We start from the raw sequence: 23,658 nt of genomic DNA on the forward strand, positions 1-23,658 counted from the left end.
GTGAAATTACAGCAGACACAAACTGAAAATGTCGTGGCAGCAGTGAAATGAATGAAAGTTGCAAATCCGTGTCCGTATGCATTCTTTCTCATAAATTCTGTCACTCTGGTGACTGCAATAATCACTCTATAAAACAGTAATTTCTATTCAAATAGCACCAGTAGACAAAATCTTAGTGCAATAAACCCTTTGAAGACATATGCAGTGAGACTATGAGCTTTTAAGGTTAAAAGCATGAACACAAAACACATTGAACAGGTTTCATAGCAGTGAACCAGTCACTTTTGCTGTGACATGACCAGTGCCCTAAATGGCATCTTTCAGCAGACTTGAGAGAATGGCTTCCAGGTTTCTTCTGCCTCAAAAAAGATGGGAAAACAGAAACCATCAAGCTATGCATAATCTGTAAATACATTATCATATATGAAAACCCAAATGAACAGTGCACATCTTGGGATGATCTTGGTATAAATGGAGGTGACTTAACTGTGGAATAGTTGGACTTGAAACATCTTACAGAGCATAAAAGCAGAGAGGAAATAATGAATGCAGAAAACAACTACTTAATTGACCCCCCACACCTAAAAAATTGTTATGCCAAGTCAAAAATAGACTTGAAAACTGACTGAAATTCCTAATTGAGAGATTCCCACACTTTTTTTTGTACTGGCAGTGGTAACAGGTCCCGGTTCTGTGCTATATCTTTTCCCACACTGAGGTGTCTGTATATACTCTCAGTGGTACATACAAAGCCATTTGGGAATTCTTGCCCTAGGCAGTGCCAAAAAATGCATATGTAGGACTGCGTTTTGCAAAATTTCACTGATAGGTTTTGCTATAACTGCAAAAATGGAGATGATGGAGGGTTTTTCCCTTGGCTGCTCATTTTTCAGTTAAAAATGGCTTCCCTTTGAAGCTAGATTTGTCATTGATCATAAAATGACTAGGTTTTATTTAACGAACATAAGGATGCTTGTTGCATGCTTGTTTGATCTGCAGGCTACATAGTTTTAATTGTTTGCGATATGCCTGGCTCACATCAGCAATGCCTGTCAAATCTAGGTATAGCAAAGGCGACTGGGCAGCCACACAGCCTGGGGAATGACTTTTCTTCTCCAGAGATGTGTCTCACATCCTCTGGGAGCAAAGCATTCCTCCTTTTAGGCTCGCAACTGGGGTGATGTTGAGTATTCCCCAGGCTGGCTCATCGGGCACTCACAGCTCCAGATAAAATTGACATCCACCAAGTGCTCATTTCCCAATCTCTTTAGCACCACAAAAAGCATGTTTTTGGAAAACTGAAACCTTGAATTGTAGCAGCTACAATACCTACTTCTGTGTTTGTACAGGTGAGGGGAATGACAAAGAGGGGTCTGTGGAAGCAACAACTTTTGAACTGTTTCAGTCTTTGCTGGTTACTTGGGAGTTACCTTGGGGATGCCCTGATGAGCCATAGTTAAGTGATCTGTTGAACAAAGTTTTCTGTTTGTGAGCTAAGTGGACTTCATTTTCTCTAGTTAATCTAAATAGCTTGCTGTTCAAATAATTTTTAAAACCCCCGTGTTTTTCAGTTATTTGCAAATTACTTGGTTCAATTACACTATAGGATCCTTCACTGAAACATTTACTACTGTAGAACGAAACAGAGAATAAAGAATTATGAACATCAAATTGCCTTTTACACACACCTTGGGTATCTTGATGAAGCCTCTATCCCAAGACTGAGTACAAGTAACAAGCCACTCCTACAAATCTTTGTATAACTAATGCCCAGTGTGGCCTTCTGTTCTGGAAAATAGTGAGATTTCATTTGGAGATCTGTGTCATTTCCTTCAATAAATTTTCCTATTTTTTTAACTCAAGCAGTGCAGACTGAGGTTTGCAAATACAGAGATCTTAAGTTCAATTTCTGGAAATCACTATATTAGTATGTTATTACTTTAAAAAAAGAGAGAAGAAAAACAAAAGGCATAAACTATTTGACAATCCCTTTTTTTCTCTCTAAAAATTTAACCATCTCCACATGGAAATAACCAGCACTTCTTGTTCAGTTGATTTCTCTGACATTGTGTTGTCTTTCTTTTTGGAAATTTCCAATATGATCTCCTCTCATCCTCACCTCTGAAGTAACACAGTGTTCCCCTTCAAAGTATTTGGCAGGTAGAGGAGACAAAAATGAGGAAGGCTTTAAAATTTTTAAAACTTCTGGCTCAGCAGAATCAACCTGCAGCTGCTATAATGGGATCCACCAGCAATCTCAAGTTTTCTGGCTGCCCAAGTGCCTGTTTTCTTTAAGGTAAGTCTTGTACCTGGCACTAGTGCTGAGACTTTGACCAAAGAACAATTCATGCAAGAATGGAAGCCCTGTTAGAGCTGACTACAGCTATACAGGCTGCATGGCAAAAAAAAAAAAAAAACCCCAAACAAAAAAAAGGTTGCGAGGGGCAAAGGAAAGTCATCTTTGTGACCATAAATGGGTATATGGGCAAAATTCCTGGGAGATTCAGAGACATCAAGCAGAAACATTCCACCATGTCATGAGTCAAAAGAAAATCATGCGCTGGAGGAACAAACGTTCACACACAACCCCATCAGCTGCTTTACCATGTTACCAAACCCAAGTAACTCCAAAGCTGCCCAGACAACTGCTTGCCAAAGAAACCAGATGCAAGCAGTGGAAAAACAATCATCCCGAGTTTGACATCTGGGTCCTGGGAGTGCCATGTAGCAGGAAGGCAAGGAGGGCAGAGTGGTGCAATGTGGTGTTCTGAAATAAATTAGAGCCCCATCATGACAGTTAAAACAAAGTCCACAATCCCCCCCATGAAATACTAGCATGAACACAATAATTTCCTCCAAAAACTAATGATGTACAAAAACACAGTTAATGTTAAATGAAGACTTTTGTAGGTCTAGATTTATCAATATAGAGAAGCAAGGTACATGTATCCCTAAGGGCAGATTTGAATGCAATTTATGTATGCAAAACCAGAAGCAAACAACTTTAGTTAGAACAACTGTATTTTCTTAATTTGGGGTCTAGCACATGCTAATCTAGTTCTTGAGGCAAGTGATGTAATTTCTTGCCCAAGAGGATACAATGACGCTCTTCACCATACTTGACTGCTGCTGCCATCTTAGCCTAGCATTTTCTCTTCTGTATGATGCACTGAGAATTGAGAATGTAACATAGATCCCCATCCTTGCTTCTGCTCAGATTTTTGTCTAAACTGAATTATGTATCCATAAAAATATGGTCATAAACCCTCAGTGTACATATATGCAGAGGCTTCACAAAAAGAACAACCAGTTTCTTTGAAATATGTTTGGTCACAGTAAGTGTCTGGTGCCTTAAGCCACTGATAAGATCCTACTAACAGTTACAAAAAATAATGGTGGACAAGAATCCTACACCAGACCTTGTTTGTTGTTCCCAGCAGACTGAGATTCTTCTTAGTTGAGGTTTCTGTTTCTCAGTAATACATCCTAGAGTGCCTCTCTGGTTTTGGCAGTGCCTGCTTATTTTGAAGACTTACCTTTGCAATTACATAAAGGGCTTAACAAGGACACACATTAGCAATTTAAAATAGAGAACTGCAGTTGAAATTTATTTTTAGAAAAATCAGCTGAACAATAGGGCTTGCACATTTGTTTCAAGATTAGGATTGCTAAACGATTAAAATTATTTCCAGAACCCTGGGAAACGTGTCCGGTATTACAAGCTCTTTCACAGTCACTGGGAAGTATAAAAAAAGGATTCCTAGCTGTAGGTAAAATTACAGTATGTCTAGTTACCTAAAGTTTTGTAGAAGTGATTATTCACTAATATTAATGTTATACCCTTTTTTTCTAGGATATTGGACCTGCTCACCTTCTGCCAAGAATTCAGAGTAAATGTCTGCTACCCCAAATTATTTTATTATGTGCCAAAGAATGTTTTTGGCAGGTATTTTTTTTTTCTTTTTCATGCAGGAAAATATGTTGGAAAAGATTAATACAACTTGGAAATGATCTTTTGATGAGTGGTACTTGGCACTCACTGTTTAAGCCTTTCTGAGGGCTGCAAATTAACAAAAAGAGAAATACGATACAGACAGAAAACAGCACAAGCAATGGAAAGAGGAACTTATAAAAATCTCTTGAAAACAAGGTCTGAAATAATCCTCTTTTTCACTCACTCTGTGTAAATGAGAATGACAATTGCAAATAAATATCAATACAGATCTAGCAATTTACTGCAACTATGAGCAAAGTTTGAAACAGCTTACGAAGGCCACCAGGACGAAAATCATATTTTTCTTCTGAATTAAAGGGATGCTGTTATCTTTTAGCCCTGTCTGTGCAACCAAACATCCAAAGAGAGAGACTTGCATCATTTTAAGGATCATGTTTATAGAAGAGGCTCTCACAGTTGTATAGACTTTCCTTAAGCTATGTTCTTCTCTCTGTTCTAACATACACCTCAAAGTGGTGGCAAGTAGAACACCACAGGTGACACTCAGTGGACATTCAGGAACCTAACACCAGGATGGTTGCTGTGGGTGATAACTACAAATGGAGCCCTAACACAGGATGGGTGTGAGGAGGGGTGGTCTGTAAGTTTCACTGCTCTGCAGGCAGAACATTCTCAGCATAGAGGTTATTAGCAAAACTTGCAAAGCTCCACTGGGCCTGGAGACTCAGACTGAAAAGCAGTAAAGTGAGAAATGTGTAGCACTGCACTGGTTTTACCAGCAAAGCCAATTTGACCTTTAGACATCTGTCTTCTACCCAATATGCTATTTTCTTAATAGCCTAAAAATACTGTATTTATGCAAGCTTTGAAAAACAGGATGTGAAGTGATCAGAACCAAAATGTGTGCCATGGAATAAATTTGTAAAGGTGTAATTGTTTATGTTTGTGCAACTTAAAAATCACTGTGTTTGCTCTGTCTCCAAGGTCCAACACTGTATGGCAACTTTCAGGCCAAAGAAAAATTGAAATAGCCAAGTTTAGAAAACTGTGAAGAGACCTAGAAGGAAATATGAAGTAAGCAGGCTTTTGCAAATGGCAAAACCCCAAAATACTGAGTGTATTTCTTTCCTTCACATGAACGTAAAAATTCTGCACCGATTATGAAACAGGGCAAATAGAAATTTTCAAACGGACCTCTTGAACTGCACCACAAAACATCTGAAACGATGGTTTATTCATTTGTATGTAAAGAAATATCTGGTCACAAAAGTCATAATTCTGTGCATATAAAACCATAAAAATGGGTCTCATAAAGTCTCTTACATTCTTTTGAAAATTTACCAGAACAAAGTAGGACAAAACCAATAACCTCTTTACCTGTAAAAATACTTTTTCCTCACCATCACAGAAGTTGGATTTTGTGAAGCCAACCATCAAATACAGCTAGGATGTATTCAAAGCTCTACGAAAAAAGTGTCCAGTTTGGTTTTGACTTGCACAGGTGCTCAGCTTCATCCTTCCCAAGATCTGTAGCTTTGTTAAATTTAAACAAAAATGCTTTGGGAACTGCAGCCCAACAAGGCTTGCTGCCTTCTAATGCTGACCCTGATTTTCTTAAAATGTATTTATTGTTTACAAAGAGAATAAATCTTTACTAGCAGAGACAGAAACTGTGCATAATAATACAGTTCTTATTTTAGAAATCGATTTTTCTTTTCAGCATAATCCATTCTCAAACAATGAACTATAATGTCAATTCAGAGTCATTCCCACTGTTTCTGGAATCATACAGTCACGACCTTCCCAGTTTAGAAGAAATACAGGAAAGTAGAGGAGATATAAAAAAAAGGAGTCATGGTTTATTAAAATCCCTTATATACCCTTTTGATAATACACCATTTTACTACAAAAATATTATGCTGGAGGCATTACATATATACTATATTATATGCAGTATGTGTAGTTACAGATGGCTTCATTTTACATAGCTACATTCATTCTAAAGTGACTTTTATGAAACACTTTGATTTAAACCATTTTTTGGGTCAAATTTCTTAAGTGTTCTTATCCAACAGTCACTTTAACACGTATTGCACTCCTAGAACAACACTGTGGCCTTATTGATCTAAAATAATTCATGAAAACTCTTGTGACTTTTGGTTCTATGGTTCTTGGCTGATTCTATAGCCAACTTCCCATAAATCAAGAGATTTGGATCAAAACCTTAAGTTATTTTATTTTAATTGAGTAGGCTGGCCCTAAAAAGGTTAATGCATCATATAAATAGGACTGCATGCCCACAAATCAGGTCTGTGCTAAACCATGAGAATTACAAGTAGAGTTTGTTTTGCTCTAAAGTCTTACTATTGTACAACTGAAAAGGTGAAAGAACCCCTGCCTTCAGTCTTCACACCAGTTCCTGAAAAATACAGTTAGCATCTCATTCATCCTGCATTTAGAGATATATATTCACCCATAAATTCATAAACAGTACTCTGAAAAAATTGAAAAAGAATGTTAAATATTTCCCAGCACCCACATAATGCTCTTTACTCAGAGGATTTCAACACATTTTAGGACTATAAACATTCAACATCTGCTTTGAGGTACTGTTCATAGTATAACTTTGCTTTCAAACAGGAAAAGTGAGGGACAGAAACTTTAGGGCCAGGTACAAACACTCAGTTTTTATGTATGCCCTTGAAAAATGTATCACTTTATTTATTCAGTAATACCTGGTCAGCACAGAAGTACCTGTGCAAAAAGAAGGTCAGAAGTGTCTTTATGCCGGTGCAGCTGAGGTTCGTCTGTGAGCTACAGTCACTCTGTGCTGCAGGCTGGACACATGAGGCCCAAGGGACTGTGGTAACATGCATGTAAGAGACAAATAATACAGCCACAGATTTGTCACTGAAACAACACTAAAATGTTTGTTTTATCTTTGGCTGGCAGGCTGTCATTTCCAGGGTGCACTTTTCCCTCAGCAAACAAAAGGTCTCCATCATCCCTGCTTTTAGAACACAGCTATGTACAGAGCCTCAGGAACATTGCAGTGAGTGCCCTGCAGACCTTTAAGTACAGGCTGTTTAAAGGATCTTTGAGGCTCTCCAGTGTTGAGCAGAAGGCTGGACTACCTGAACATGAGCCAGCAGTGTGCCCTTGCAGCAAGAAGAGCCAAGAGCATCCTGAGCTGTACTACAAAAAGCACTGCCAGAAGGTCAGTGGAGGAGATCCTTGCCCTCTACTCAGCACTGGTGAGACAGGCCTGGAGCACTGCATCCAAGTCTGGGCTCCCCAGTACAAGAGAGACAGGGACATACTGGAGAGAGACCACAAAGATAATCAATAGACTGGAGCATCTGCCATACAAGGAGAGGCTGAGAGAGCTGGGACTGCTCAGCCTGGAGAAGAGAAGGCTCACAGAGGACCTTATCCATGTGCAAAAATACCTGAGAGAGGTGCAAAGAGGATGGACACCTTTTCCAGGGTGCCCAGTGACAGGAGGCAATGGACACAAACTGAACCACATGAAATTCCACTGAAACAAAATAAACCATTTTTTATTGTGGGGGTGATATAAGTATTGGAACTGGCTGTCCAGTGAGGTTGTGGACTCTTGATCCTTGGGAGATACTCAAAACTCAACCAGACACAGCGCTGGGCAACCTACTGCAGCTGACCCTGCTGTGAGCAGGGGAGAGGGATTAGATATCTCCAAAGGCCCCTGCCAACCTGAATTATTCTCTGATTCTGTCATCTCATCTACCATCCAGACTGAGCTCTCCTATGATCCTGATGAGCCAAATTGCAAGAAAACATAAAAAAAGGCAAAAGAAAAATCATTATCCACTGACTCTGCCATTCAGTGCACACTATTACTTTTACTGTCACACTGGACAAGTGCTTTTATTGACTAAGTGATTCATTCTTCTAATGAATTACTCCTCAAGGTATAGATTTTAATAATTTAAGAAAAAAAAATGCACTGTACATTCTCCTTCTACCTAGAAGCAGTCTTCCTACACAAAGGAAGCAGTTAGCTTTGAAGCAAATTTAGCTGACCTATATATGCCAATCTTTTATGCTTTGCTTAATCTGAATTATTTTCAACAAGCACGTCTCTCGTCTGTGACTCAGGGACTCTGTGCCATACACAGTTGTTCAAAAAATACTCTAAACATACCTCATGCAGGCAAAGTATGGACTTCAGAGAAAAATTACACAGGCTTATGTAAGTAAAGACTGTTGATCAGGAACCAATTCAAAAGAACAGAGTACTGATCTTCAGTCATTCCCTACGGCCTGAGAATTTACACAAGCAAACTGTGATATTTACATGTTCTGTAAAATTTCTTTGTTGAAGAAGAGAATTATTCTATAAAAAAGGTAGTTTCCTTCAAACTTTGTTACTTTCCTTTCAAAAAATTGCAGATGTCATTGGGAAAAAATTGTACTATTCCAACTATTAGTATTTAGTTTCATCACAAGGATGAAATCACAGAAACATTGTAATATCAACATTTTGGATTCTCTCATAATTTCCAAAGGCAAAATGACAGCAAAATGCCTTGGATGTGGTTAACAGGAAAGGCCCATATTTGCACACGCTTAACTACAATGGATTTTGTGATTCACAGAAACCATTTGCTCTATGCCCTTGAATATATGCTTAAAACCTGAGAGAAAATATTTTTTTCTAGGAAAACAAGGAAAAACTATGAACCAGGCACACCAATGTGCTGGTATGACCCTGAATTTACAGAAGGGAAAAACCTTTTTTATTAGCTGTCTTCATTTTTATGGTTGGGAAGAAAACAAATGAAAATTCTAAAGTAAAATGGTAAATTGTCCCAAGTCAGCATCTAAAAATGTCATTGACATCTTTTTAGCAAAAACATCTAGCTACTGTTTTTATTGTCTTAGATGTGGTACAGATTGTACATGGTGCAGATTATACACTGGGGAACAGTTATCAAGTATGTGTCATAAAACATGGAAAAATTCAAACCAAAAAGTAAAAATTTGAGTGAAAATGGAACCTCACACAATCTTAATGCTAACCAGTCATTGCAAGACATTCATTACAATAAATGTTCTACTAGAGAAGAGTGTAAGCCACAGGCAACTGGGGAGCTGATTTTCAGACAAGAATTCTAGACTGCAACATGCATATAAATGCTAGAAAGGAACACTGATAAGTGATTAATGCATCCAAAATACCCAATTTGAAAAAGCTTTAATAACTAAATTGATAATATTGGGCTGGGTAGGGAAGGTAATTTATTGCAGAATTTGGACTGATGATAGGATTTGTCACTCACAACAGATGGCAACACATTTTAGATTAAAAAGTATGAGAGAGATTTGATTTCCCTTGGTTTTGCCATCCTCCCTCAACTCTTAGAAATTTCCTTCAGATCCTTATTACTCCTCATTGCACTGTACTGCTTTGACCTTCATTCCAAAAGACAAATAATTGTCTGTTTCTCTTTTGGAAAAAAGAGAGCAGGAAAACTCTATATTATGAATTCTATATTTTTTCTCAGAAACTGAAGAAACCCAACGGAAGGTCTATATCAGCAATGAAGATGGCTGCTAGCAAAAGTACGCTTCGCAGGTGATTGAAGAGGTGAAAGTTAATACAATTAATATTATTATATCAATATTATATTAATATTATATATTTTATACTATTAGTTATAATTAATAAACATAATTTGGATACCAGAACTGTGGCTACTTGGTATAGCTTCTTTCACTTTCATCAATGTACCTGCTTTGTTGATATAACTGCGTCCACCACAGGAGTATTTTGAGTGTTCCTGTCTCCACACTGGCTGTTCACTCAGTATAGATGTACCTAAGCCTGATTTTAGTAACTGGGGCCAACATTTAATTTAAAGGTAGACTTTGTATCAAGACACCTACACATAAATATAACCTGACTTTAAGAAGTTTGACTCCTGAGATAAACAATGCTTGAAAGACCTCAGCACTTTTAAGAATGATCACTTTAAATTGTGCCCTAAAAAAGTCCGTAATAAAAAAGGAGAAAACTAGACATTGCAAGACCTGACTCTGGATAGAAGAGATAACCTCGAACTGAAAATAAACATGTGTTCTCTTTGTATCTCAAGAAGGGAGCATTCATGGTCTTACTGTGGAAGCGACAACACCTAGTGACCTTAGTGGTGGAATTCCCATGGCATGAAGCCATAGAGCATAAATGGACATTATGATGGACTGCTTTGATTTTCTGGGCGTAGATTAAGTGCTGAGACAGTCACCTATGTGAAGAGGCAACTATTTACAAACTTACTTTAATACAGCTAAACGTTTAGAGCCTTAACTTGTCCAAGTCCTGTGTTGTACAGGAGGGATTTGACTGCATTGTGCCTGGACCAGGCACCTTCTCCAGCCTGCTCCTCCAGCAGCAGGCAACTCAAAGCAGTTTTCCTGGCTGTATTTTTTTCTGTTAAACCCACGATCAGTCAGTATAACTCACCAAATGCCACAACTTACCATTTCATTCCATCTGCAGATGTACTTGGTAATCATTTTATATTTCCTTCCAGGTAACCAATAAAGCACTTGAGCAGCATTGTGCCAAGAACAGATTCCTGTGAGTTCCCACCAGAAGTAACCCTTGAGATGAATTAGCCCCAACTATAATCACTTTTCAAGATGTTTCTGTTATCCCATTTTTAATCCATTTGGTAATTCTGGATTACACAGATTTTACTCACTTCGCTCATTTTAAACACAGTGTCAACAAGACTAAATAAATGTCATAAAGTAGTCTAAGTGTATTAATGTCAGCACAGCTATCTCTGTCAACTTCATTTCTGATCTTGGAAAAAACAGTATCAAGTATGTTTGACAAGATCTATTACCCATAAAAACTTGCTGGCTGGCATTTGGCATGATGTCATCTCTTAATCTTTGTTGGAGATACTTAGTCTCAGCCTTCCAATGACTGCCCTTGATCTACTGTTACCTGGATCATCTTGTTTAACCTTTAAAAATTCTGACACAACATTTGCTTTTTCCAGTTCACTGAAACTCCCTTTAGTATGCCAAGATTTGTTAAAAAGCAACAATAATGGCTTAGACAGTTCAACTCTATTAATACTCTCTTGTGCAAGGTTTCTGGTCTGACAGAAAATTGAGGAAATATATACAAGAGCTGAACAACTAGAATCACGTGCCAGTATTTTCATAATGAAGTGTATAGCCCCCTTCAGCATCTTTGCTACAATGCTTCAAAGAATCTCAAGCGTTTATGTACCTCGCAGATGCAAAATAGATGAAATATTACAGGGACATTTTGCTTTTTATATACTTATTCCGCCATATGTATCTCCTTTGCTATTTCTCTCTTCCTCCCACCATTTGCCTACATTTTACGGGAAAGTCTGGAAGTTTTCCATGATAAGATTAAAGGACAGATACCTGAAAAAAAACAAGTGAACTTCTATATGGTCTTGTAAGCAAAATTCATAGTTGTGTCTGAAAATTTTTAGAAGCTTCGGGTTCAGCTAATGTTAACAAATAATCAATGTAATATACCCCTGTTTTTTGCAAACTCCTTAAACTGCAGGGGGGTTTGAACTCAGACTGTATTTAAACACTAGCCCTTTAAATCTGGCACACATTATTTCTGAAGCTATGGATTAAATATCTTTCATCTGCTGTCACATCTTACGTCATTTATAGTAGCAGGTGGAAAGGCAAAATGCTGTATAAAAGTTTCCATCTTATTGCCTTTCTTCATCTGAAAACACAGATACAAAAATTTCTTTGGAAAAAACAATGGCAGTAGGAAAAAACTAAAGGTAAGAAGCTCTTGTAGCAGTTCAGTGAATTCATCATTGATCATAGCTCGTTTGCTGAATGGAATTCCTAACAAACTGCCAGGTATATCTACTACATCCATATCACTTTGAAGCATATTTGAATATTTCTTCAAATATTTAACCTCAACTTCCTCTCTCTTATATATGTAAAATACAACAGAACAGTGGAAATATATTTTGTGAACGCCTTCAGTATGTGTGGATTAAATAAGAAAACTTTTTGACCCTCTAGATAAGAAGGTAAGAGCAGTACAACTTTCCATTAACATACACATTTGCATGTAAAGTTCTCTGTAAAATGGCAAAAGTGATTGCTTGCTTGTGGGAGATGTTACCTACAGTAGCTTTTTCCTGACATTTGGCTGATCCCACCATTCTTGATTGACTTTGTAAAGCCTCCTGAATCACTACACAACACTAACTCACCTCCTGATGTATCAAGAGGAATTTAAAAGGTTGGTTTCTTTTTTCACATCAGGAAAAGCAACTGTATTAATACACTGTTATGTAGAATATTCTACAACTCAAACATAACGCAAAATAATTTCAGGATTCTTTATGCTTTGATTACATCCATTGGTGCATGGCTCTAATGTCTAAAAGCTCTTTCCAGTCCGGTATACAATGGCTTATTTTTAAAAGTAAACTTTGTCTGGGTGAAGTTTTAGTTTTGTTAGTTCCTGTTTTTCTTTCATCTGTTTGCACAGATCTAGACAACTTTTTATAAGCTCCATTAGAATAGAGTGTGAGACAACATCTAACACAGGCCATAAGTGGACTCTCAAAGAACTGTTTTAAAAGACCAAACCCTAAAAAAGTATGATTAACCTTAACTTCAGTAGAGATTCTTTGCATAGGTGTTTGGTTTCCTGGGACTGAAATAGTCTTGCAAGTGGAAGAAACAACTCAAAATAATGTATCTAATGAATATTAGTTACAGTGACCAACAGAAGCAGGCTAAGGCCATATCTTCTACCAGCTGGAATTTTGATTCTTTGTACAAGACATCTCTCAGATCTTGAGGGTTTATTCTAAAACTGGCTTCAAGTCTTCTGACAGGATAACATCTATTTTCCACAGATTTTTTTTGTTTGTTTGTTTCAGCATGTGAAACACGAAATATTTTTAGTAAATTCTACTTTTACCAACAAAGGGTTGTAATGTTGGTTATAAATCCTTTGTCAGTGTTTCTCAGCTCCTCTATCATCTCTACAGTAACGGAACATTTTCCATTAGCTAAGAGATTTTCTACTTCTTGCAGTCGAAGAGTGGAAAGAAGATTATGGAAACAAACCCAAAATGTAAGCTTCAATTTCATTTTTAAAAAACATTTTAAACCCCATGGTATTTTCCAATATGAAAACAGATAGAGGTGGAAGTGCTACTGAGACAGAGCCAAGCTGACACTGTGCAGATCAGTTTACATACATAGTAACCCTAAAAATGGTCTAAAACATCAGAAACTTGCACCCGAATTTCTGTTTATAGCCAACATAAACCCAAGGCAAACAATTTCAAGTAGCTAAGCAAAAAAAAGATACAACATACACATGCTTTTTGCCTCTGCTGCCAAAAATGACTTTGGTAGACATGATATAACTACCAAAACATTTGTTAACATAATGTTATTTACCTCCTTGTTTTGCTTAACTGCAATGTTTATTTTGTACCTGTGCATGTTTGCACTTTTATTATGTTCTAGACCATGATTTCAAAGAAACATGGGTATTCAGTCTATCAGTCTGAAACACTCAAGGCAACATTCCTAGAGCAATATCATGCAAAAAGGCATTTTTCCCATTTCATTTATGACCAGAAGTTATGAAGAAAGACAAGGAATTTACCCGATTCCTGGAGATAGCGATACACCAAGAAATTCACTTCGTCACTGGTTATGCTCATCTTAGCCCAACCTCAATATGATGAGGTTTACGAGAAGTGTGATCCACGCTCTGTTCCAAGAGAGAGAAAAGAACAGGTTTGTTTTACCTTAATTTACTGTGAAATGTGTTATCAAAACAGAGGTGGGAATTGCTAAGGTATTTAAAGATGTCATACAGTTATTAGAGCTGTAACGTCCCAGTGTGAGGTATCCATTAAATATTGTGCACCAAGTATGCAGGCTGTACTGCACCTTCTATTACAACACAGGAGCAGTATTTAACATATATGAGAGTCAGAGGGAACATTTTAAATATTTGAAGACTTTTCTAATGTCAACTCTTGGTACTTGTGTGGCTTTACTACAGGTTCTTTGGAGACTTCTCTTTACTGTGTGAGCATTTTCTTCTCAGAACCGATGGCAATTACAGTCACGTATAACACACCAAATTATAAGGTTTTTGCAGCCCTGAATTTGTAATCCAGTTTTTTGTCCAGTCGTTCATCCACTAAAGACAGATTCTTTCCTCAGAAAACCATGTTACACAATGAATGGGGCAGAGGGGAAGAGAAAGAGAGAGAACACCATATACCTTGAGCCAACAAGGAAGACAAATATCCTTGCATTATATAAGGCTGTAATGTTATAATGTCTCTGTTGATTAATGGTGAGCAAGAATTAAACTCCAATTTTTCATTTAAGTAATCGCAACCTTTAGGATGACGGTTTTACACTACTATTTTGGGCATATACTCTGGCAATAAAAACACTGGGTTTAGATGATAAATTTGTTTTGAACGTTTTCCATTAAATCTTGATGATTCATTCCTGTTTGGGAATCTGACTTAAGTAGTGTGGTTTTAAAAGACCTAAGTACTTCTCAGACATAAACTTTGCAGCTGTGTCAGCCACACCATACCTATAAGTGATCACGTACAGCTTTGGCCGCAGAGGCACACACTGGGCTCTCACCGCGCACTACAAATGAAAGACCGTAGGCGTGTGCCGGGTGTTTTGATTTCCCACATGTCTCTTCTTGGCAAGAGGAAAGGTCGTCTTTGTTCATCGAAAACCTCTTCAGTAATTCCTGCTGCCTAAAGTAGCACCTGCTACTGCAGGCGATGCTGATCTACGATGTTTCCCCTGCTGATGGTCTAAACCAGCAGGTCACTCATGACTGTAACAGATGTCTTTGCATATTTATGCAAATAAAGGTCTTTCGAACCCTGGTAAGCCTTTTATTATCCCACGCTGTATTTCATCAATAGCTCGGATGCTGGTTTTCCATATGAAACCATAGCTTGCTAATTTGGCAGACATCTTCCTTAAATGCTTGAGTCTTAATTGTTACAGTTTGCATTTCATGGAAAACAGGAAGAAACAAAGTACTGAAAACCATTCAGTCTCTGTAAGGAAAATTTCATCTCCTTTGGAAAGGATGAACACTTTCTGCTAAGATTCTGGCTGAGGACAGCATCAGCTGTACCCAACATCCATTCCCGTCACACATGCCACGTATTGCCCTGGGAAGCCACTCAATCTCTTTTCTCCTCAATACCTCATCTGTAAAATGGGCTCAAACGTCTCCGGCACATGATTAGGAGACTGGAAGCACTGATAGTGGTAAGGACTTAAGTTACCAAGGCTGGCAACTGCAGGCAGTGAAAGCACCACTTCCAGTATAACTTTATACATACTTCTTCCAGATAAACAGACTTGGACCTGAATAATTAATAACCCCCTGTGACCTTTTTGCATAATCATCACTATACAATGAAGAACAAGACAGACATTCACAGCAACAGTTAAGGCCATTTTCTTCTCCAAGTGCTTAAAATGCATCTGTATCATTGCTATGGCCATGACAGTAATAAATCAAGAGAATTTGATAGCTGTGGGTTGAAAAAAAAAAACACCACTTTTAAAAGCGTTTTATAAATAGCTGTTTCAGAGTTTGGTGGTAGGAAAGTCGGTAAAGATGAAACCTCTTACAAAAATTCAGTTTCAGCAATGACGTACTCTGCGGTAAGATGAACTTTGTTTAAAAAAAAATAAAAAAATAAAAAAATTACAAATGCCATTTCTGGGTGCATACTGCCAATTTAAGACATTAACATGGTATTTCCCACATACAGAGGTTTACTTTGGGAAAGGGAAGGCAAGGGAAAGGAAGAATGCTGGGTTTTGTTTGTTTTTCTAAAGATGACTTTTCTTAAATTAATTAAAATCAGAGAAAATGAGCATGATTGCAAAATAAATCGTCTCCCAGCTCCAGAAAAAAACCCACTCTATAGCAGCTACCTTTGTATCAGAATCCAAAACACACCAAGTAATAGTTGGATTTACAATGCATTTTCCCTGAAGTCAGTCAAAAGGAATTACTTTGACATATGTGTCAGATCATATCTTAACATATTGTTACCATGCCACAAATAACCAGATGATCTCCACTAATACATTTAAGGTTTCTTCCCTCCCACAGATGCCACTGTAGCAATCATATACACAACTGTAAAGCTTTTACCAGTCCAAAGCAAGACACAGATTTTGGCTTTTACCCAGAGAAATCTATTCATTAGAAATTTGGCTGACCATGCTCAATTTCATTAATGCTCTTTCTGATTCCCTTCTCCTCTGCCAATAAAGAGTTCAAATAAAGTAGATAAAAAAGACATGGTGGGGAGAAGAGGAACATCCTAATGTTTTGTGTATCTCCAAGATTGATTCATAAGGAACAAACAACTAGCCTCCCCCTCAATACATTTTTTAATTGTAGAAATGTAAACTTCTGTAGGAAATCACAGAAACTTTCAGTTACCACTGTGATAGATTTATTTCTGCTAATTGATGGTCTCCTTTTGTTACTGACAAGTGGTATTACCTAGATTAATAGTTTTTTAAAAGAAATAACATTTTAATTCTTCAAAATGTCAAGAGGACTAACAAAAAGCATTCAAACATGTTTGAACTTTCTTTACTTGAAACACTTTTTCCTGCACCCAATTACACACAATGGGAAGTTCTATTCACTTCAACCTTGCTTTAAGAATTTGGGTTGTGATCCTGTAGATATTTAAGAGTGCCCAAACATGTGACCTGAGCCGATTAAGACTTCCCAAAGTATAATGGATGCAAAACATACAAACTCCATCAGTGGATGGATGGGTTGTCAAGATCATGCAAAATTGAATATAACACTTATTTTAAACAAACACTCAGCTCTTAGTTCTATCAGGATAGGTTTGCAGAAATGCTTCCCATATAGGGACAAAAATCTGGGACATTATCTTAAATACCACCATTGTGCTTCTAGGGCTGCTTGTCTTTTGCTGAACCAAGGGGTTCACGTGGCGTTGAGCTGCCTCCAGTGAAGCTAAAACTGCAGCACACTTCCCTATGCTCTGGGCAGCCAGGACAGCCTGCTTCCCAGAGTAACCACATGACCTGATTTGGCTCTGTGCGCTGACAAACCACTGTTCTCAAGTTAAACCTTCCTGCAGCACTGGGAATCCTGCTAATGGGCCATGCAAGTGGCTCTGGAGAAGGCAGCCTCATGTATAGCCATGGTTTAGCACAGTGATAGCCAGGTCAACTAAGAATAGTTTATTTACATCCATCATCCCCTTACTCAAGGATTGTTCTTCCTTTGCCAGGCATATTTTAGCACTGCTGCCATAAATAAGGGAGATCTGACTGAAGAATCAAGGAAAAATAACCTTTTCAATTTTGAAATAGCATCTAAAGACTCAGCTCCTCTGCCTCTTTTCTAAATCATGGTCACAGGGTCCTCCAGGGCCGTGTCTTGCCCTCCAGGCCAACCCCAGGGCAGGGGACGGCCAAAGTTATTTCAGGAAATTAGTTTACATTTGCTACTTGAAGCAGCATGCCATCCATAGAGACTGGGAATTACCAGTCAATCTTCCCCTCGGAAGGTGGAAACAGGTCAGGCACTTAGGGAAAACACCCAAACTAAAACCTAAACCTGAAACCTAAATAGGAACTCAGGTACTTCCCACTTGTGCATGACAGAAATTTATCAGATGGTTGGCAGAAATTTATCAGATGGCTGGTCTGACCCTCATCTTACACCTTGAAAAATTCTGCAAGTTCCAGTCTGCATTAACTGAGTGCTGAGCAGTTGTCTACTTTTGGTGAGGGTTTTTTTGTGGTCATTATGGTAAAATAAACACTGTCCCCTTCTCCCCTCACAACCGCCCTTGCCTCCAAACCCCAGCTGAAACACACAAATTTTCATTTATTTCCTGCAGAGGCCAAAATGTCTTTTCACAACTGAAATTTTAATGACAACAGCAACATTGTCATTAAAATGATAGGGAGGTATGTAGAGAAATTGTGTATTTGCTTTGGGGAAAAAAAAGGCAAAAAGCAGAGGTTCCACAAAAATGGAAACATTCCAGAAAGTTCTAACATTTAGTGTCGACTTGATGCCCTGCTGCATGGGAACCAGAGTACACACACTTGTGCACCCAGTTTCTCACCCAAGATGGATCTAGGCACCAAAGTGCATCTCTCAGGACCCAATATGGTCTCCCCATCTCAGAGAAGAGAATGTGAACATAATTACTAAAACAGACTCTAGGAAGGCACTGTGACAGCACAGCCAAATCAATGTGTTACTGTTTTGTGTATGCTCTGTAGTTTAATGAAAAACATTTCCCAAAGCCAGAACCCACTTCTCACAAAATGAGTCATTTAGTCAATCTCTGTGTTTTCTGTTGAAAAATACTTTCATCAGAAACTTTCAATGAGCCCTACACTTCTGTATTTCTCAGATGTGTCTTACCATAGAGCCAGAACAGAGTCAGTAGCCAGCAGCTCTTCCCCAAAGGCTAACAAGCTCTGCTTGGCCCTCAGCAAAGCATTCCTCAGTCTTGGCTTTTATCACAGCTGCCTCTTCTTGTGGAGAAACTCCAGTATGCTGCTTTCTCAAAATGCCAAACCAGACTTCTGGGAGAGGAAAAGAGCACACTCTGCTTTTTCTCCCCTCACAGTCTCTCCTGCCATTTCATGAAACTAAACAGTAAAACATGGTTTTTTTACAAGTATCCTTACATGGGAATTGAGACCATCACACTCCTGATTACAATGTATGAAGCAGGGAAGAATGGTTCTTTCCAAACTCCACTCATGTCAGTGACCAAATTAACAGTGAGCCCTGTTCAAAATGCAGCTTGTGCAAGCATGACTTCCTGACTCCTCCTTGTAAGGCTTGATCAAGACACCTTGCTTCAAAAAAACTAAATCTAAACAGTTGCCCCTTCTAGAGATCTTGCACTTAAGAAAACAAATAAAGATGTGCTCACAGTAAGAGCTGCACCGTATTTCCCTGGCCTTTCTTAATGAGGATACAAGTATGTTAACTATCTTCACTGTGTAAATGATTACCACGTCACCCAAACCACGTAGTGACAAAAATGAGGCAATTCAAATATCTCAGATCTGTTGTTCTACACTTGTTACAGATGCTTACAGATGTCTTTGCATCATTTATACTGTCAATATTAAGAAGCTTTCTTTACAAGAGCAGTAGCAAATTTGTTGTTTGGGGAAAACAAAAGCTGAGATTCCCCAGAACAGAATGATCTCCTTTAGGAATGGTTACTGAGTTGTACAGTATGCACTGTCTCACTTAGACGTCTATCACCCATGTTTAGAGCACATCAGTAAGGACAGGGACCTCAGTAACAGAAAGTAATAGGCTTGTCAGAAATCCTGCACTGCCAAATGCTAAGCCTGGCTCTTATTTTGGTTTTAAGTCTATTTATTTACAGAGATCTTCTGCTGATTTTTAAAAGGCCACACTAAACCAAAACTGGGGAGCCACAGCTCATTCCCATTCTCACTGCTGCCTGTAAGACCACACTCCAATGAAAAGTTGCAACAACTGCATCTGTACCTGAGAACTTCAGAAAAAATGGCATGGATATAATAAAAGCCTAGCTTGGATCCTGATACATTAGGGTATCTCATACTATTAGCCAGTGAGCTCAACGATATCAGTGCTCCAAATCTGGTGCCAATCAGAGAAAAAGGAGGAATACCACCTATAGACATGTGGTAGTGATCAATTAACCTGCAATTCTGCCTTCAAAAGGTCACTCTTGACGAATCAAATGCTGTATGGGCAAACCTCGCAAAAATGAGGTTTTGATTTAAATAAAATCAAAACGCTGTTCAGACAGAAGGTTGGTTTAGCATGCAATATCTATAAAGAGGTGCCTTTGAAAAGCTGAATCTTTTTTAAAATCATAACTGTTCCTACTGTATTTACTATTTTAAAAATCTGCAATGAATTATCAAAATGGTTGTCCAGTCTTGGAAAAAATGTTAACAAAATAACACATCATCCAGTAAACTATCAAAAAATAAAATTAAGGGAAAAAAGTATCACAAAGATATTTATAAAAAATAATTTGGCCAGTTAAACACTCTGGTGGACATTATTGCAGAAAATCTCATTTCTGCATGAATACTACTTTTCATTAAATTATAAATTACCTTTCAAACTGAAGAGCCATTTGGAACCAAACCCACATCAATTTATTTAAAGAAAGGGCAACGAGAAATATTCCAACAATTCGTAAGTGCTATTCAAACATTTTTCAATTAATCAACAATTCCCTGAGCAAAATAACTAATCATCAACAAAAGACAAGCCTTTAATCACCAAATTCCCAGCAAACTTCACTTCCTCTATCAAAAGATCCTGAACTGCGCATCAGATCTTTCATACTTACAATCCCTTAGTTTGATCAGGTGGTTCAGTTCTCAGCTGGTTTACTTAATTACATCAGCTTCCAGCATTTCAGTTCTAAGAGTTCATGTGGACCTTTTCCAACTGCCTTTGCTGCAGAATGAAACGGGTTTTCCAGTATTGATTTTTCCTTTTTTGTCTCTTTGCTAGAGGCAAAAAAGGTAAAAAACCCACAACTGTTCTTCTTAATTAGTGCAATTGTGCTATACCTCTTTTACAGCTTCATTCTAAGAAGAGGCACCTTTGATTTTTTTAATAAACAGAAATATTGTTTACACTAATATATTATATGGAAAGCTCTGGGAAGCCAAAAAAAGACTAATGGGAAAGCAATGGTTGACAGTAGACCTAGAGCTTACAAATGAAATGAAAATAATTGTTTTAAAATAAAGAAGGAAGGAATTACAGAGACTTGAGAAATCAAAACACGATTGGATTTAGTTTGAGAACCAAGATACCTCATCACTCTTGGAACAACTGAAGTCAATTGGGAATGCTGCCACTAAACAGAACCACGGATTTTCTTCCTTACATGAGCACAAAATGGCAATTAGGACAAACCAAGGGACAATGGTATGTGACCACTCATTTCAAACCAATTAGGCCAAAATACATGATTGTCTGATGCTGCAGTAACTGATTGTCTGTGTGCGCGTGTGTTTCCATGCACGTCATGCAACAAAAATGTGCTTTAAATCTTAGAAGTAGTGCTATGTGCTGAAAAACGTTAAGGAAGATTGCAACTTTAAAAAGACGGCACAATTGCTCTAGTGATATTCCATTTTCTTTAATTTTGGCAAGAGGGCAAATGTATTAATACTACCTCAAATTTAACTTTTCACTTAATATACCTGGATTTTCACAAAAACCTCGACAAAACAAAACATTAGCATTTAAATTTTTCATCTGTACTTCATCTTCAGAGTTTCAAGGTGAAATGAATGTGATGACATGAGTTCCTACCAGAACTGGTTGTACCTGATTCATATGCAAGTAAAATAACACAGCAGAACTTTTAGAATGAACATTCCCCCCCCAAATCTAGAATAAAGTGTAGTTTCTTTTTCAGTTAATACTTAATAGTAAGTATACGCTAAAATAAATGTGAAGTATCTTGAGTCCTGAGCTGGTCTGTAAGAATGGGCACAGGCAGGCACTGTGATGAGACAGGCCATGTAGTAGAGAAAACACTGGCTTTGAGGTGACATTGTGTGGCTGGGACACAAAAGGAGCTTCCAGAAACTTCCAAAAGGCTCAGAGCCATCTGCTATATGGGTAGTGGGAATTACCAGCCATGACACTCATTTTAAATGAGGCAATTGCAGGGCAAGCAACACAAGAGCAATGGGCCTGGAAGGACAAATGAGAGACAGTCTGAAGGCCTTGTCCAAAAGACAGAATATCTGAATAAGGATTTTTTGATTATTTCTGATTTTTATCTTTGCTGCCAAAAATGGCAAAACTGGTAGCTGGGGCCAAACTCCTGGTTTTTCCAAACACATCTGAGTGCTTAACTGCAGAACTGGGTTGTGTCTTGATTGTGCACCTTATTTTTGAAGAGCGAGGTAAGGATAAAACATCCATGTGTGTTTTTTTACCATGTTCCTTACACAAACTGTCTCCTATACCACCCTGAGGGTAAATCCTTGTTATAAAAGCCAGACCACCACCACCTTACTGGCTGCAGTGGTGCCAGTGCCCAGTACAGTTGTTGGTACTTCCAGTACCCAACATGCTACAGACAGGTCGCCCGAGCACCGCCAGACCACAGAAATGGCAGGCAGAGGAGTGAGCACAAAGGGCTTTGAGACTTGGTCCTGTGTCTTGTCCCTTTGTCCCAGAGCTGTGGGGCACCCCCAAAGCTCTCCAGGCAACTGGCAGCACAGACACAGCACCACCGCCATGCAGGAGGGCCTGTTTGTCCACATACCTGCTGGTTTGTGTGCCACATGCCTCCCATAGGACCCAGACATCCAGTAAAACCTGTTTCAATTCCACCCACATATCAATTTCATCCTGGTTTAGTATCTTTCAGGACAGCTTGACACAAGTACAGTTGGAGAAAAACTAAAGAGTGAAGACCATTCTGGCACTGTCTCATGACACCGGTAACCTGCGTGATAAAGTCTGCTCTCGGGCTTGGCAAAGCTCTACTTGAGACAAACCAGCACAAATCTGTGCTAGGCTAACCAACCTACCGTCTTCTACCCATGCAGGCTGGCCCCACACAGCTGCAGGTTCCTAGAAGCAGTGGACAGGAGACAGACCAGCATTGTCCATCACATGTGGGAGGTGGAGACGGGCACATCTCTGACACATCACAATCTGAGATGTGCTGAGTGAGTGACAGCCACAAAGGTCTAGAGAGCAGCAGGGAGCTGCAGCAGCTCAGCTAGTTCATGTCTGGATGGCCTCAGGCAAAGGGAATGTGCAGCGATGTCATTAAGGGGGTGTGTTTTTATTAGTTTCTGCTAATAAGCTTAGCAGATGTTACTGGAAACAGTTTGATGTTATTTTTCCATCATTTTCAATGTTTTTTTTCCCCCTCAGCAAGCAAAGGGAGTAGATCTTCCCACATATTTCAACCTTCACTTGTCTCCCCTGTAGGATTGTTAAAAATATATCTGAAGATTTTCTTTATTTTTATTACTATTACTGTACAAAGGGAAAAAGAACTTTGCCCACCTGTCTCTAATTCCAAAATAGGTGAAAGGATTATACTCCAAATTAACAAAGAAAAATACTTTTCAGACTCACAGCATGGAAAATTTCAGCCCCCAAAACAAGTATTTTGTAAATTTTAGAATATATAAAAACAAAGAACTATAATGGAAACTATTTCAAACTTTTATTATGCAGTTCCTATTATAAACTATTTATAAAGATTTTAACTATGGCTATAAATACTTCATGTTTTTCCTTGAATAATCCTAAGAGAACGTCAATGTTAAAAGCTGTAAGGACAAAGATTACATAGGGTAGTGCAACACAACAGAAAAATATATACATAAATTCAGGGTATTTCACTGCTGTGTATTTAGATTTTAGTGGAAATCGGTTGCAGTGGTTTTTTGTATGTGTGTGTTCATTTTTTTTTTTTTTTAACATAACTATCTGCCTTATATTGGTTTGAGCTCTAGAGGAGGGTTATTAAATGTCTCCATTTTACGAAAGGTATAGGACTACTTTC

At 38.2% G+C, this 23,658-nt stretch overlaps 1 protein-coding gene across 3 annotated transcripts in view; it reads right to left on the reverse strand.

Annotated features, from left to right (window-relative positions):
* The window catches only part of TBL1X (transducin beta like 1 X-linked), a 193,084-nt gene that overhangs the window by 40,565 nt on the left and 128,861 nt on the right, over positions 1–23,658 (reverse strand). For 2 of the 3 annotated variants that reach the window (XM_069003841.1, XM_069003848.1), the window contains one exon: positions 13,656–13,763. The exons of the other annotated variant lie outside the window; for it this stretch is intronic. In XM_069003841.1, coding sequence (XP_068859942.1) covers positions 13,656–13,713 — 58 coding nt within the window. In that variant the 5' untranslated portion in view covers positions 13,714–13,763. The remainder of the gene's footprint in view (positions 1–13,655; positions 13,764–23,658) is intronic. 3 annotated transcript variants of the gene reach the window in all.

This window comes from Aphelocoma coerulescens, chromosome 1 (genome assembly GCF_041296385.1).
Source record: "Aphelocoma coerulescens isolate FSJ_1873_10779 chromosome 1, UR_Acoe_1.0, whole genome shotgun sequence".
In the NCBI taxonomy this organism is placed as follows: Eukaryota; Metazoa; Chordata; class Aves; order Passeriformes; family Corvidae; genus Aphelocoma; species Aphelocoma coerulescens.